The following is a 16,272-nucleotide window of genomic DNA, read 5'->3' as shown; positions in this document are numbered from 1 at the left end:
AATTAGCACAATGAAGATTCTGATGAATCTCCAGGCTGGCACGAAGAGCAGGGCAGGAATACCTAGCCACCTCTAGAGGAAGAGCGTGGACGAGTGGGAGGCAGCCGTCTGTTATGTTAGATCAGCGGCCTGTAGAAGGGCAGATGTGCGAGTACTTGTTATCGTCTCAGTTACTAGGTACGTCCTAGCATTTCCTGTGTTCAACCCTGGAACATTTCTCAGGACGTATCTACAAAGGACTTATATGGGTCCTTATTATTTCTTCTGACCGAACAGTGTAAGAAAGGGGTATCTGTTCATTTACTTGCTGCAACATCTCTTTTAGTGAGTTCCATCAGTTCTGTGTTTATACAAGTTGAGATGAATTGTAAAATTATTCACCACTGTCAGCTTGAGTGCGTTGTCCTCTGATGCTTAGTGTGCTTCAGTTTCTAGGAGGATCTGTGTTTAATGTATAAAATGTTTTCTGTAGGTTCCTCGTTTGCAGTACTTGCACAGTCCTGATGCTACAAACTAATGATCATTTAAATAATGGTTTCTACATGTGTGCTCGTTATTGTCTGTTTTATTAAAGCCACATTCAGCTATAGGACAACGTCATTTGTTGCTGATTTGTTGCTAGCTATTATTTGTTCTTTAGCATGTGTGTGTCAGGAAGAGTTCCTACAACTCCAAAGAGTTCCTGAGACTCCAAAAAATTACCAGGACCTAACTCTCCCAGGTCCACGCACAGCCATGATGAGAGAGGAAGTTCTGCTTCGATGATTTTTTGGCGGGGGTGAGGGGGGAGTTCTGTAGAAAGCAATAACTAGCTTTCATAATATGTAATTTAATATCAGATGTAAACTATTTACATATATTTTTTTAAATCGTTACCAAATATTGCTGTCATATCTTACATAAGACTTGGGATTTTTGGTTGTCAGCATATATTAATTATACTTAGTTTACGGGTAAAATAGACAGAAATGTTAACCACCATAAATACTGTCCTTGCAGACTCAGAATGATTTCATGGTGATCTGCAATGTTGCAAAAATCTTAGAACTCGTAGTTCCACTAATGGAGCACCCAAGTGAGACCTTCCTTGCCACTATTGAGGAAGATCTCATGAAACTCATCATCAAATACGGCATGACGGTAAGGTTTAATTGTTGCTATTCAGTTGTTGGTTCCATTTCATGTGTAGAAATACATGGTTTTGATTTAAAGAAATTCTGTCTTCTTTATGAAGTTTATGCTGGTCACAGGACTGGTAATTTTTGAACTGTGAAAAGCAAATGTTCTTGTTTTACCTGAGTTTGTATGTGAAGTTGCTATATTTTAATGATTATGAACTTGGGCAGGGCTTTTCAGAGCAGTCGGGGAGATGCAAATTCCATCTGTTACAGCATTACTTTTAGCTTTACATAGCTCTTTCCTTATATAACTTTACAAAAATCTCAATTTTTAACTTCTGAATAAATAATTTGTTTGTTCTCTCTTGCTTCTAGGTTGTTCAGCATTGTGTGAGCTGTCTTGGGGCTGTTGTGAACAAGGTCACCCAAAACTATAAATTCGTGTGGGCCTGTTTTAATAGATACTATGGTAAGTAAAATCACAGCATGTAATTGTCACTTTTAAGTTCGGTTGCCTGCTTTATCTTAGGGATACACCATGATTACCACATACCTGATCAAAACTTTTATCTTCCTGTAGGTGCACTTTCAAAATTAAAAAGTCAACACCAAGAAGACCCCAACAGTACAATACTTACTGCCAATAAACCAGCACTCCTAAGATCACTTTTCACTGTTGGAGCATTATGTCGGCATTTTGATTTTGATCAGGAAGACTTTAAGGGCAACAGTAAGGTAAAATGACTTGTATTTACTCTCCAAGTCTCATGTATTCTGAATGCTCTACTTTTATTTGAAGCAGAGCATTCCTGGTCATGCAAAGCTAGATATATATATTTTTATAAAGCTTATGATTTAGATTTTTGGATTATAAATACCTGTTTTTGCAAAGGCTCTGCAGTAAGATTTTCTCCTTCACATTTTGATTTCTGTTCCTTTTTAAGAGTATAAGAACACCTCTTTCATCTTCAAATGCCTATTACGTTTTTTTTAATTTCTTCAGGTTAACATTAAGGATAAGGTACTTGAACTTCTGATGTATTTTACAAAGCATTCAGATGAAGAAGTACAGACAAAAGCCATTATTGGCCTTGGTAAGAAATACTAAAAGTTCTTACTATTTTGTTATAGTAAAAATCCATGCGTTTTAGCAGGACTTCATGTATTTATGTTATGACAGGGAAGTTTATTTAAAATCAAAGTTGACTGCATATTTTATTTGACAACTGGCTGTAGCAATCTAGTCAAAGGGATGCTAGTTGCCTGTTTCTGCAGTGGAGTGGTTTTGACAGTGTATGGTTTTTGGATGTTGGATCAAGTCTTCAGAAGCAGCAGATTTATAAAGTAATGGTGATATCTTTTTTTTTTTCCTCCACATCAAAGTATGTTGTAACTCCAGCTCTTGATTTTCAGCCCACAAGGCCTCGTTAAAGAAAGACTAGAAAAATAAAAAGTGCTGGAAATGTTTCAGATACTATTAAGTGTAAGGGCAGATCTTCAGCTGGAGTCAAGGGAACTCTGGCAGTTTCTACCAAATGGGGGAGCCTAAATACTACAGTTCCTTTTTGGATTTTGGCCATATTTCAATTTTAAATAGATTCTTTTACCTCAAGGCATTACTGTGGTATCTCAGTGAACTACAGTAGTACGTGAAGTGGCATTGAGTAGCTTGTAATCACATTCATCCTCTTCTCAAGGACAAAACCTGTAAATATGGGAGACATTTGTTTGGGCAGACAGGTCTTGGTTTATGGAAGAGTTCAGCCCATGGTTAGGGCTTAGTCCAAAGAAAGTTGTTTCCCATGCACGTGAGCTTGCATTGTGTAGTTTAACTGTGGACAAGAATTTGCCTCCTCTGGCACGGTGCTTATCCTAGAGGTTAGGTGCCTTTTTAGATATCCTGCCTGAGGCTAGGTAGGGCTCTGAGGATAAGGACTGAGACCGAATCTCGATTCGCTCCTCTGTGAGAAACCACTTACAAAATCCAAGCAGGATTAATGGCTTTATAGTTGCCTCTGTCGCAGGAGCAATGCCAGAGTGTTCTATACTAGCTGGAGTTTTTGTAGGCATTACATCAAGATGCACAACGTTTGTCCAGCTGAAAGGCAGACAAACATGAATAGGCTAATGTGCTTTACGGGACATTACAGGTAGGATGGGGACTGTCGTCTTGCTAGCGATAGACATAATTACTTCATTCATGGATGCTGAGAACGTTATATTAGCCAAAAATACTTCTAAATTACAGACTGAACTGAGCCTAAGTCAGCAGCACTTCTAAACCTACATAAGTGATCTAAAATGATATACACTGTCGCTAATTTAGATTAAAATCTTTATGAAATAGATACTCCCCTGACTAAGAATAAAGGCTTTATTTGTAAACACTTGGGATGTTTATCATTTTTTTCTACTTTTGTTTGGCCTCCATGGGAATAGTTCTTTACAGTTTCAGCAGAATGTTTTTCTCCAAATGTGCTAGAAGAACAACGGTGAACTTTTAATAATACAGTTCACTTGTTTTGGGGGGAAAGTTCCTAGTCATTGAGATGCAGGCCACTACACTGAACTTGCTTCCAGGCCTGTATAACTCTTACTGCAACTGTCCTGGCTTGGCATCTGCTCTTTATTCATCAGACTGAGTATTGCTGTTATGGCTAACAAAATTCCTTATAAGCTTTGGATGATATGCACATGAAAAAGCAGTACTATTTGGACTAGAAAAAGTTATGCTGTTATAGGAATTAGGAGGAGATAAATTTTAGTCTCAGTTCACTCAGTGTCTGGCACTAATATTGTACTTTGCATTCATCATCATTGACAACAGCATCAAGAGATGCATTATTTGTGCATAATGTAAGGTCAGCTCCAACAGAGCTGCAAACAGAAGTCACTTACGTGAACATGTTTAAGAAGAAATGTGCTAAATCTCTATTTTACTATATTTTGTTTAAATACTGGACTACATCGTATCAAAGCAGAGAACAGAATCTTGTAAAACTTTCTGCCCTCTCTCTCTTGTACTTGCAGCATTTGAGTGAAAGGCTGCATTTTATTTCGTACCTATATTTGAGGCAAGAATTAAAAAAAAAAAAAAAAAAAAGTTAACAATTGTCTTTTTTTCCCCCTCCCTCCCTTTAGGATTTGCATTTATACAACACCCAAGTTTAATGTTCGAGCAGGAAGTGAAGACTCTGTACAACAGCATTCTTTCAGATAGGAACTGCTCAGTAAACTTAAAAATCCAGGTGTTAAAAAACCTCCAAACCTACTTGCAGGAAGAGGATACACGGATGCAGCAGGCGGATAGAGACTGTAAGTGTTGAGTTCTTCTGTGCTAATGGGGCACGCAAAATCTAACTTTATTGCAGAAAATTACCATACATGTGAACTGAGTCACTTAAGATTGTTATCTACGCAATAATATATTATAATAAAGTATCTTAGAATAATTTTCACAAATTAATTATGTGCATAGGTATATTGAGAAGTGTAGCTTGTTCTTTGCCTTCAAAATGTAGAAATCCTGGAAGCAGATTATGGTAGTTAATGTTTTTCATCCAATTCTTCTCTAAGGTTAACATGCAGATACAGTAAGAAAAATTTTAAAACAAAAACCTTTATTTGGAAATAAGACTTTATTAGAGTCTTGTCTGTTTAGTTTTTGGAAGTATATTTTACTATCAGATTATTGAAAGTCTGGTGAGATCATAAATCCTTTTTAAGATTGCTAAAATATGCATGTATTGCAAAGCCTATAGACAAGTATGCATCAAGTAGTGGCAAACTAAATAATACTGTGGTGAACTGTGCTATCACTTTTGTCCTTTTTACAGGGAAAAAAGTAGCAAAACAGGAAGACCTGAAAGAAATGGGTGATATTTCCTCAGGGATGAGTAGTTCCATCATGCAGCTATATCTCAAACAGGTCCTTGAGGCTTTCTTTCATACCCAGTCCAGTGTACGCCACTTTGCTCTAAATGTCATTGCACTGACGCTAAACCAGGGTCTCATCCATCCTGTTCAGGTATGATAGGTTTTTATGACGGGGATTCTTGTTGCGTAGATGTTCGGAAGCTTTTAGGCTGGCTAGATAAATTTCCAGATCATTGTTACAGTAATTTCTTCTTGTAGCAAGGTGCCTTTACAGAAAACAAATTTTCAATGTTGGTTTACGCTGATAAGCCAGTGAGATTCCAAACGCTGTTTTTTATTGCTTTTGCGTCAAGATCGAAAAGTCCAGCCAGAGCCTAAAGAGCACTTACAAATGGATATTGGAGCATGTTTTTTGTTGCAAGTTTAAATTTCAGGCATATGGTCAGCCTTTTTCTTCCCTTGATTCTCTAGACTGAAATTTGTCAGCTTACTACTTGGGCTTCCCCCAATCCCCGTGTCCTCCAAACAGTATGAAATTCCAGAGTCAGTGTCAGAACTCTTAAGCCATCACCTCCACTATTCTTTGCTTATGTAATATTTTTATGATTATTTTTAATGCCCCAACTATTGTGCATGGTGGTTTTTTAAAAAATGCGATTTTTTGTAGTGTAAATGGACTTCCGAGTTTGTGAGAAATATGGCAATGCTGCCTGAAACCTTGTACAGCTTTTATCATTACTTATGTAATGCTTTCTCTTGTAACTTGTATTCTTTGCTCGCCAAAAAGTAGCGAAGTAGTAAGTTGCATAGAGTTTCATGTTCAAGTTCCTGCAGTAGTCAGACTATAACAAGAACAACATTATAATAGAAAGAAGGCAAAAGAGAGAGTGTGAGAGAGGTGGTACAATGATTCTGAATAATCATTTCATTTGTTTTTCAAGTGTGTGCCATACTTAATTGCTATGGGCACAGATCCAGAGCCCTCTATGCGAAACAAAGCTGACCAGCAGTTGGTGGAAATAGACAAAAAATATGCTGGTTTCATTCACGTAAGTAATTTTAATTTAAATTTTTACATAATACTGATTTTATGTTCTCTGATTTAACAGTTGAACATGCCTCCGCTGCAAAAAAAAAAGAATGTAAAGCGACAAATTACCTGTAGCCACAAGCAATTGTAAAGGAGATCGCAGCTGACTCCCGTATTAGGAGATTTCTGTAGTTAGATAGAAAAAGGTTATAATATATTTGAAGCATCTCGTCTAATCCAAAATTTCCTTTAAATTATAATTCACAGTAATGTTTCCTCACTGAACAGTAAATAAGAACAGATGTAGATATTGATGTGTTAGGTTCATTGTACCTACACAGACGTCTAATTCAGTAGAAGGCTAGCAGGTGAAATTTGCTATATAGGGAACTGGGATTTAAGATACAGTATAGGTGAGGAGATACCACACTGAACAAAAGTAAAGGCTGGTATGAGGAGAGTGGGATGTGCTGTCTAGCTGAGTTTCACTTGATACTGAAACTAGCACAGAAGCCCTGGAATAAGTAAAATCAGCTGGAAAATTTAAGCTATGTGCCAAAAACCTGAACTTCTGTTAGTCCTCTTGCCGTCTTACAGACTTAGTATTTTACTTTACTACGAGTTAGGTCAGGCGTACAAATTTGGTAAAATATCCTGGTGCAGGTGTGAACATTTCTGTATTCTTGAAAATAGTTTAAATTGGAATACTTAGCTGCACTGGGTAAACAGATTAACTGTGTATTTGTAATAAAGGATTTACAGTGAAGCTGTTTACAAGACATTATGATCTCTGCCAGAAATAATTTTTTAATCTGTTTGTCAACTCGAAAAATAATGTTACCTTAGTTCATGCTTGGAAGTTAAACTTCAGATGAACATACGCTTAGAAAGAAAAAAGCCAAAAAATGAGTTAGCAGTTTCTGTTGACAGGCAAAAACTATGGCATTCCGGGATCTGCCTTTTTTCATTTTCTACTGCAGAAATTATATTATTTTGTGTTTCAGCTTTTCTGTTTGGAAGCCACAGTTTAAATTAAAAATAAATACGTTTCTGTTACAGATGAAAGCAGTAGCTGGTATGAAGATGTCTTACCAGGTACAACAGGCAATTAATACCTGCCCAAAGGATCCTGTAAGAGGTTTTAGACACGATGAATCATCCAGTGCTTTGTGTTCACACCTGTACTCCATGATCCGAGGGAACCGTCAACACAGACGAGCCTTTCTAATTTCTTTACTCAACCTCTTTGATGATACTGCAGTAAGCATCACACTTCCTTCATCTTGAAAAGAATTAAAATACAGCATCACAGGCTCAAGTTCTCCTTTTAAAATATTTTTTGACATAATTATCAATAACTCTATTTCCTAAATATATTTTATTTTGTTTTGTAATATGAGGTTTAACCTATATGATAGAACACATTTGTTTACTTCTGCATAATTTCATAATTTTCCTATAGCCAGTTTGAATTTATCAGAGATTATATATATAAAAATATAAATATAATATGCATATATACTTATATAAAAATATATATATTGTGTATATATATTCAGCTCTGACTAAAGCTTACTCACGTCCATGTTGTTTAGGATGAAATTTGTGATAATATTTTTCCTGTAGACTGTTAGAACACGGGATAACTATAAATCTATAATATATTTGTATATATATTTTTATGTACACATCTAAAAAATGTTTTGTTTTTTTACCTTGCAGAAAACAGAGGTGAATATGCTCTTGTATATAGCAGACAATCTAGCCTGTTTTCCTTATCAAACACAGGAAGAGCCACTGTTTATAATGCATCATATAGACATTACACTGTCAGTCTCTGGTAGCAACCTGCTACAGTCATTTAAAGAGGTAAATGCATTTATATTTTAATGTATGTATAATGATGACAGTATAAGCTTTGTATAATTTGGTACAGTTCTATTATTGTGACAAGTAGTGTTATTTTGTAATCAGTAGTTTAAAAAAAGGAGGGGGGGGTGGGGGGGAGAAAACCAACCCTTTCTGTTCTGGCCTGAATATGATAACTATTAGTTACAATCTTTCCGTAGCTATCTGCTAATATTTAAAAAAGAACGAATAATTTTGAGATCTGAACAATAATTAATTGCATGCATTTGGAAGTAGATGATCCTAAAATCTTCATGAAATATTGATTTATTGTGGTTGTGTAATTTTAATAAATTTAGTTTGCTGTATAATTCCTTTTGCTGTCAAGTAGCTGAAGGCAGTTACATGTCTGTTGCCTGCGAGACATTAAATACCTTTTTTATTGCAAGAAAAGAGAACGCAATATTTCTTTTCTTAGGATAGCATTTAGGAACCTCACACATGGCGTAATATCTATTTTGGAGGTGTTATGTGGCCCTGTAACGCTATAAGACAAAGATCTGTGTTTCTCAAAGATTTTGATGTCTCCTTTAGCAGTAGAAAGTCCAAACTTTTAGAAAGCAAACTGGTTTCTGGAATTTTTGGTCAGACTGTAAGTACAGTTGGAGTTGAGGCTGCTCTGAATTCCCACTGCCCACCAAAGTCAGTTTTTATCTGCTAGAAGGAGACAGTACGTTCTTCAGACTGGGGCAATGTGTTGCTCTGAGCATTCAGCACAGTGAGGGTGAGATCCTGTTTGGGCCATCTTAGGTTCTGTGTTACGAAAAATCATAATACGTGCGATAATACTGCAGGTGTGAAATCCTGAGTAGTAGAACTGACTATTAGTGACACTGTGCCTGATCACGTGGGGTTTCTCCGGTCAGTAGTGTAAGTAATGTGGCAGAATTTTAACACAGAAACAAGCTTTGACGAGCCTGTACCAAAGTAGATATGGAAATATATATATAACATAAAAATTGAATTTCCAACTTGATTTATTGTACTCATCGCTCTAGTGCATTTTACTGGCATTGTGCTAAATTTTGTTAACAATCTAACTTGCCGGTGGAGTACTTTGTGTTTTTGTTCCCCTTGTCCTCTCCTTGCAAAAAGTGAGAGCTTTGGATCAAATCTGGGGAGGACTGACCATCTTTGTGCAATAAGTAATTTTAATCTTTGAATATCAAGTTATGAATTAATAACATTTTTCAGGGAGTTCTTTTTGATTTAAACCAATAAAGATTGTTGGAAAGATTTTTGAGAAAGGTACATGATGCTACTTATCCTAATTTTGGAATGTATGTTAACTTCTCTGTCTCACAGTCTATGGTGAAAGAAAGAAAAAAGGAAAGAAAGCCGTCGTCAGATGAGGAGACTGAGAGTGACAGTAACAGCGGTAGTGAGAGCGAAAGTGAGGAGGAAGCTTCCAAGCCTCGGAGGTTGCGGAAACGAGTAGACTCTGATTCAGACTCTGATGAAGAAAATGATATAAACGCTGTGATGAAATGTTTACCAGAAAATTCAGCTCCTTTAATTGAATTTGCAAATGTCTCCCAAGGCATATTATTACTTCTGATGCTGAAACAGCATTTAAAGAACCTCTGTGGATTCTCTGATAGGTAAGGGTAATTGGGTAATAGAAGGGCTATCAGACTGTAATCTAGTGAGTTGTTTGTAAGGATCAAATATGGAACAATGTTTAAAAGTCGTTGGTAACGAATTGTTTAAGCAATATGTTTGTTTAAGAGGAAAAAACAAATGTAGCAAGTTAAAGGTAGTGAAATAGAAATTCTGATTTAGGAAAAGCAGCGATTTCGTTTCCTATCAGGATATCTAATACGTACTGAAATGATAAAAATATAACTACTTTTCTTGAAGATTTTAAAAGTTTCTCCTAAAAAACTGCTTTAGGTTTTTCTTAAAAGCTCTTCCCTCTTTTTTTTTTTTTTTTAAACAGTAAAATTCAGAAATATTCTCCGTCTGAATCTGCAAAAGTTTATGATAAAGCGATAAACAGGAAGACAGGAGTGCATTTCCATCCAAAACAAACTCTGGATTTTCTGCGGAGTGATATGGCTAATTCCAAGATCACTGAAGAAGTGAAGAGGAGTATAGTAAAACAATACCTAGATGTAAGTAAAGTAGCTCTGCAGAACACCTAAAACCTTTTCAACACGGTATAAACTTGATAATAGATAGTGATGAATTAGATGAACATTTCAGAATTTTGAGTTTCTGGTAATTTTATGTGATATTCTGGTCACTCACAGCTCCCTTTCAGGATGTGTAGCAGGGTTATCATTCAAAGTCTTGTAATAATTTGCAACACAATATGATTAATTTTAACTGAAAGATTTTCATCTTTATGAAGTATTTTCTAATTTCTGGTGTCCATCATTTATACCATTCCTGTGGACTTTGTCCGTTTTATGCCTGACTACTACCATTACAGGAACAGAGACTAGATCTAGTGCATTTACCTTTTCTTTTGGCAATTCTTTAAAGTATTGACTAGAGAAAACTTTTTAAACTATGGGAACACAGGAAGAAAACTTTAAGATACCTAGGCAGAATATGGGAGGAAAATAAAAAGTTTGTAGAACAAACAAAAAACACAGGCCATCCAACTTTGAAGTTGTCTACCATTTGTTGTATCCTGTTTCCTTATGTTTCTATTTAGGGTTTTGTTTTTTTTTTTTTAATACAAGGTGACGTAAATGTCTATTTTTAAAGTTATAATCTGGATTTTTTTTTTTTCCATAGTTCAAGCTCCTTATGGAACATTTGGATCCTGATGAAGAGGAAGAAGATGGAGAGGTGTCAGCTAGCACAAATGCTCGAAACAAAGCAATTACCTCGCTGCTTGGAGGAGGCAGCCCTAAAAACAATGCAGCTGAGACAGAGGACGATGAAAGTGATGGGGAGGATAGAGGAGGAGGCACTTCAGGGGTGAGGCGGAGGAGGAGTCAACGTATTTCGCAGCGTATTACGTAAAATGATTTTTATGTGCTTATAAATGTCAGTCTATTATATTAAATGTACACCAAGTAATGTAATCCACATGAAAGAAAGCATTTTGTAGATAGAGATTCTCTACTTAACCGTTTATACAACTTTTGTAGAAAGTTTAACAGAAAAGACAATAAAAAAAACAACCTAGAAAATGAGATTTATCCAGTATAAAAAGTTATTAATTTTCCTTTGGAATGTACTGTGTGTTATCCTTTTTATTGTTGCCAAGTTTTTATGTAGCTTTATGATTCATGTGTATATATAATTTTATATATCAATAAGAGATAAAGACACGGGTACAAATTAAGAGTATGTGGTTTTACAAGGATATGTTAACCCCTTGGCGCTGGCGGTCGCGGTGCGTCTCATTGCCGGCAATGGAATGTGTGCCGGGAAATCCCAACTCCCGGCGTCAAGGGATTAAAAGCAATAAAAGCAATAATTTCACTAAAGTTCTTTTGTGTAACACTTGGTCTTTTTTCCCCCCAATGTTTTAGTCATTGAGAAGGTCAAAACGAAATTCAGACTCTACGGAGTTGGCAGCACAGATGAATGAAAGTGTTGATGTCATGGATGTCATCGCTATTTGCTGTCCAAAGTACAAAGACCGACCACAAATTGCAAGAGTAGTACAGAAAACCAGCAATGGCTTCAGTGTTCAGTGGATGGCAGGCTCCTACAGTGGCTCCTGGACTGAGGCTAAGCGCCGTGATGGCCGCAAACTGGTGCCTTGGGTAGACACTATTAAAGAGTCAGACATTATTTACAAAAAAATTGCTCTAACGAGTGCTAATAAGCTGACTAATAAAGTGGTTCAGACTTTACGATCGCTGTATGCCGCCAAGGATGGAACTTCCAGCTAATGAATTTGTACATGCAGCCAAATTTACAGGAATTGAAATAACAGAAAAACTTGAAATATCAACTTTCTGGCAAAAAAAATCAGTTAAATGAAGAGTAAGAATGGAACCTGGGACGCAGGAAAAAAAGAAGGAAATGTTTGGTAAACATTTTTGTGGGAGCTTCCTTCGCTGTTGTGCAGCAGAAACTTCTCAGTTCATTTTTACTCCCACTGTATTATAGTTTAACAAAAAATTGTTTATATCTTGGAAAAAAAAACTTTCTGTTTAAAAAAAAAAAATAAACAAGTGAATGTTGGAAATTAGTCTGTTAATGTTCTTAATAAAGTGTTCTTGGAGTTTAACCTAGCAGCGGATGGCTTTCTTTAGCTTAGCCCAGTTTCCAGGGAAGCATTGTTTTTTCCAGGCTGTAAAATGGCAGAATCTCCTGGATATATAATTTATTCTGTTGAGAAAAAAAAGAAAAAAGAAAAAAAAAAAAAGAGCATGCAGTATCTATGACCTATCTGCAGGAGGAGTTTTTGTAAATGTAGATTTTGATGTATTAGGTCACCCTGAAATAATACAAGAAAAGGGATCCCCAGCAAATCTGGTGGAACGAATACTGCAATAAATTTTTTTACTTCTCTTTGTTACTTGTCTGTTTCCATTTGAATTTCTTATTGTAAAGATCTGTTTAAATCCATTTATATTATTTTGCAGTCTTTTATGTAAAATTTACTATATCAGTGGTTTTCAAAACAAGACATAAAATATTGTTTATACAGTTTGTATAGGCTGACTTCTGAATAATTGGTATCTTTTTATTTTTATCCCTGAAAGGGTGTAAACACAAGTTAACTCCAGGGTTTTATTGTATCCTGCAATATTTAGTATTAACTATATGATTTAGCACTGTGCCAAACACATTTTCAAGAGTACATTTTGATATAAAAGAAACTATAGTTTATTCCTTGTATGCTTCAATTTCTTTCTAATGCTGTCCAAATGGTAATTTATGATAGTTTAAATTTTGGGAAAGCTGAATGACTATTCTGCTTGGGCTAATCAGCCATGTATGCATTTCTCTGGGTTAATATATAGAGGTTTGTGTCAAAAGGAAATAGTTACCAGTATCTGAGGAGTGAATGGGTATGAATCTGGGTAATTAATGCTACATTCCTTCACAAATGAATTTTTTAAAAAATGTTTGTATATTAGACTATTTTTTTTACTAATTGAAAGATGTTTTCACATTTTATACATTGAAAAAATGCTATTGAAAGCTTTTGGAAGCATTTGCTTCAATTGTGTTGCCACAAGCCTTTCATAAGCAGTTCTTTCTAGATAGTAACAAAAGAAGCAGAACAGAAAAAATCTAAAACAGCTAAACTTTTTAGGGGAGTATTAAACCCTGCTGTGTTTTCAAATGTATTTATCTAAAACAGGTGTTCCTCAATAAGGAAATCTTTCTTTCTATTATGTTTATTTTCTTTTACAATTTTAATTTATGGTAGGATGCTGTTTTTATGAAACTAGCTTGCAGAGTTCTAATACGTGATTTGATTTGTGAGGAATAGTAACAGTATTCCAAAATATTCTCATGTACAGAAAAAATATTAAACTGAAATGATTAATAACTCCTCAGAATCTAGCTAGTAATTGTTCCTATGTGAAATGCCTTTTTGCTGTTTCACCACTGGAATATTTCTGAACAGAAATATTTTCCCACCTTTTTTCTTCACTGGTGATGTTGCTTTCTTCATTGTACAAAATGCCACATCTGGGGCTAAAACAGATATTGTTGAAGTAGGAATAAGCAGAAAAAAACAGACGTCATCCCTGCACTTCTGGATGCAGGACATTTTGTTGCAAACAATGAAATATTGCATATCCCAGGGGCCAGGAGCAGCTTTTATAGTGGGAATTCCGTACTTTGAGAATAGAGGGGGATTATGACATGTCACGTGTTATTCGTACAAAGCACTGAAAATATTTCACAAGTGAAGACTCCCAAATGATAAAAACAAGAATTCCATATGGAGAGGCAGTTCAAAATGAAGTTGTTTTATTAGTCTGTTAGCCATTCCTGATGCTATTTATATTAAAGCATCGTATTTTTAATAGGTAATGCAAACATTTCCTTGTTCATAAACAAAACTGTTTCCTGGTCATATGGCTTTCCCAATAGCAAAGAGTTTTATTTCAGTTTGTTTGGTATTTATTAGAATAAAATATCAAAGAAATTATAATTAAACAACAAAAACCTGAGGTCTAAAGTTATCTCAGTTGAGAAGATTTGGACTATTACTGTATTGTGTGATATGCCAAAGGGCTGTTGACTAGAATATAATATAGACTTATAAAATTGATTATTGAATAAGATTCTTACTAGTTAGAGTTGAATTTTCCCCTTCTGTACTATCCCTGATTCATGGTAATACTTCGTTTTGTTTTGCCTATCACAAATGCTTTGCCTATCACATTTAAGTTACTTACTGTGAAGGAAAAAGGTAGCAGAGTTCATTTTTGGAAAACAAATTCCTAATAGCTATGTGTAATGAGGGTTTATGATTCTCAGCTATACGAAGCAGAATGCCTGAGGCTGCAATTGTAATCAGTACTTACTCTGAGAAGCACCTGAGCATTTACCAACGTAAACCACGTTCCTGGCAATAGCATATACCAAGATAAGTTTCTTTTTACCTAAAAAAGGAAAAAAAACATGCTGCAGTGCAGTAATTGATACAATAATAGAATTTTACTCCTTTGTTTTGACATAGCTTTGTAGTATTTTTTCACTGTATGGCTGTAGATTTTTACATACATAACTATAATGATTATTGATTTTTTTTTTTTTTTGTTAATTCTTACTATTTTCTCCCTTTGAATACATGTTCTGTACATGAAAACTTGTTGAGGTAACTTACATAACAAAGGGATGTTGTTAAGCTTTTAAAATTAACACTAGCCATATTGTACTTTTTAAGAAAACACAGATACTTCCACAATCTAAATAAATGAGATTGAGATGATTATTTTTAATCTTCCACCTCAGTATTGTAAAATTGCAGAATAATTTTTGAGTATTTTCATGATCTGCAGCTATGAAAGATCACAGTAGTTTTCTGACAAAACTTTAATTACAAATAAGTATTTTTTTAAATGATTCAGTAATGCCCTTTTGTATTTTTTGAGGTTCCCTATTTGCTTATATTAACTAATCTAACGTGTAAAGTTAGATGTGGGAAATATGTAGCATAAGTGTTTTAGTGAGGTGTGGCCATTAAAAAGCTATTTAAAATTTTAAAGTTTGAGTCGAACTTTAGCATTTGTTTTGATGTTGTGATGTCGCAAGTGAGAAAATTGTTAACGTGGAGTAATTGCATTGTGCTGAATATTAACTATAACATGAAACACATTGTAGCACTGAAATAGTATTTGTGGCGCACAACCACAAAAAGTTTGTAGTTAAGGCTGGCTCATCTGGTGCTGGCTAGACACCAGGATATTCTGCCTAAATGCAGGTGTTAATGTTCCGTATTAATGAATGGATCAATTCAATTGATCCTTTCCGTAAAGCTAAGCACTTACGTTTTAGCTTTGAGCCCCAGACGTGTATTCTTGGAGCCGAATCCAAACAAATACCTAATGCTTTTGTTTGTGGGCCCAACGCTCCTGAATCTTATAGACTAGAAATAGTGAGAGCTCAAGGCACAAGTGTTACATCCTAGTTTGCTTCCACTCACTGAAGAGCCACACTGTAATCATACAAGCATTTCCGTATCCCTCAGAGAAATTGTCATCTTATCGTTAAAGTACTGAGTTGTAATGGGTGAGTTTTTAATGTAAGTAGTAAGATTTTAGTTTTCCTGATCCTTGACTAAATATTAAAGTGTTATTGTTATATACAAAGAAATTCATAGTATTTTCATATTTCATTTATTTAAAATAAATGTTTCAAGAGTTCAGTTTGGACCCTTCCAAAGTGGAACTTGCAAGTTTTTATCCTAGAATGCGCATACACTCTTTTGTTTGGATCCCTTTCTCGTTGTGCTCATAAAACTGGCTCATGCCTGGGACTGCTGTAAGCCAGCTGAGGAATCTGTTCTTGGATTATTCTGAAAGAACTCTTGCCAGTCCGTGCTCGACCCGTCAGAATTTGTATATACAATATTACTAGTTTCTCCTTCGTTCAGATAGGCTCACCTATTTTTAGATTTCCCTTTATAGGAAATCCTTCCTTTCCAATAGCATCTATCAATAGCGTCTATGCAATCTTCAGGAACAGTTTTCATCAGCATACATGAAATTGCATACACTGTTTCCAGATCCTGAGTTGTGAAGTGTCTCATCCAGAAATCCTTCTCAAAGTGCACAGATTATATTGTTTTTGAAAACTAAAAGGAAATACAGATATGTATTTAGAGTCACCAAGAGGATCTGAAATCCTTAGCCTGTTTTCTTTGTATGTGGTGGGGTGAGCAGGGAAGGTTGGGGGAATTTT

The 16,272-nt window shown here is 35.3% G+C and overlaps 1 protein-coding gene across 5 annotated transcripts in view; it reads left to right on the top strand.

The window, feature by feature from the left end:
* The window catches only part of LOC104147790 (NIPBL cohesin loading factor), a 154,235-nt gene extending 141,816 nt beyond the window's left edge, over positions 1-12,419 (top strand). For 4 of the 5 annotated variants that reach the window (XM_068924704.1, XM_068924706.1, XM_009680645.2 and 1 more), the window contains 13 exons: positions 1,000-1,140; positions 1,494-1,587; positions 1,699-1,853; positions 2,122-2,212; positions 4,260-4,433; positions 4,955-5,145; positions 5,936-6,043; positions 7,084-7,284; positions 7,747-7,893; positions 9,238-9,533; positions 9,872-10,046; positions 10,678-10,863; positions 11,424-12,419. In XM_068924704.1, the coding sequence (XP_068780805.1) occupies positions 1,000-1,140; positions 1,494-1,587; positions 1,699-1,853; positions 2,122-2,212; positions 4,260-4,433; positions 4,955-5,145; positions 5,936-6,043; positions 7,084-7,284; positions 7,747-7,893; positions 9,238-9,533; positions 9,872-10,046; positions 10,678-10,863; positions 11,424-11,789 (2,325 nt within the window). In that variant the 3' untranslated portion in view covers positions 11,790-12,419. Of the gene's footprint in view, positions 1-999; positions 1,141-1,493; positions 1,588-1,698; positions 1,854-2,121; positions 2,213-4,259; positions 4,434-4,954; positions 5,146-5,935; positions 6,044-7,083; positions 7,285-7,746; positions 7,894-9,237; positions 9,534-9,871; positions 10,047-10,677; positions 10,905-11,423 lie in introns of all 5 variants that reach the window. The other variant, XM_068924705.1, reaches the window with a different exon arrangement.
* Positions 12,420-16,272: the final 3,853 nt, after the last annotated feature.

The sequence above is a fragment of the Struthio camelus genome, chromosome W (assembly GCF_040807025.1).
Source record: "Struthio camelus isolate bStrCam1 chromosome W, bStrCam1.hap1, whole genome shotgun sequence".
NCBI classification, from domain to species: Eukaryota; Metazoa; Chordata; class Aves; order Struthioniformes; family Struthionidae; genus Struthio; species Struthio camelus.
The sequence above is the reverse complement of the archived record's forward strand: the minus strand, read 5'-3'. Positions and strand labels throughout refer to the sequence as shown.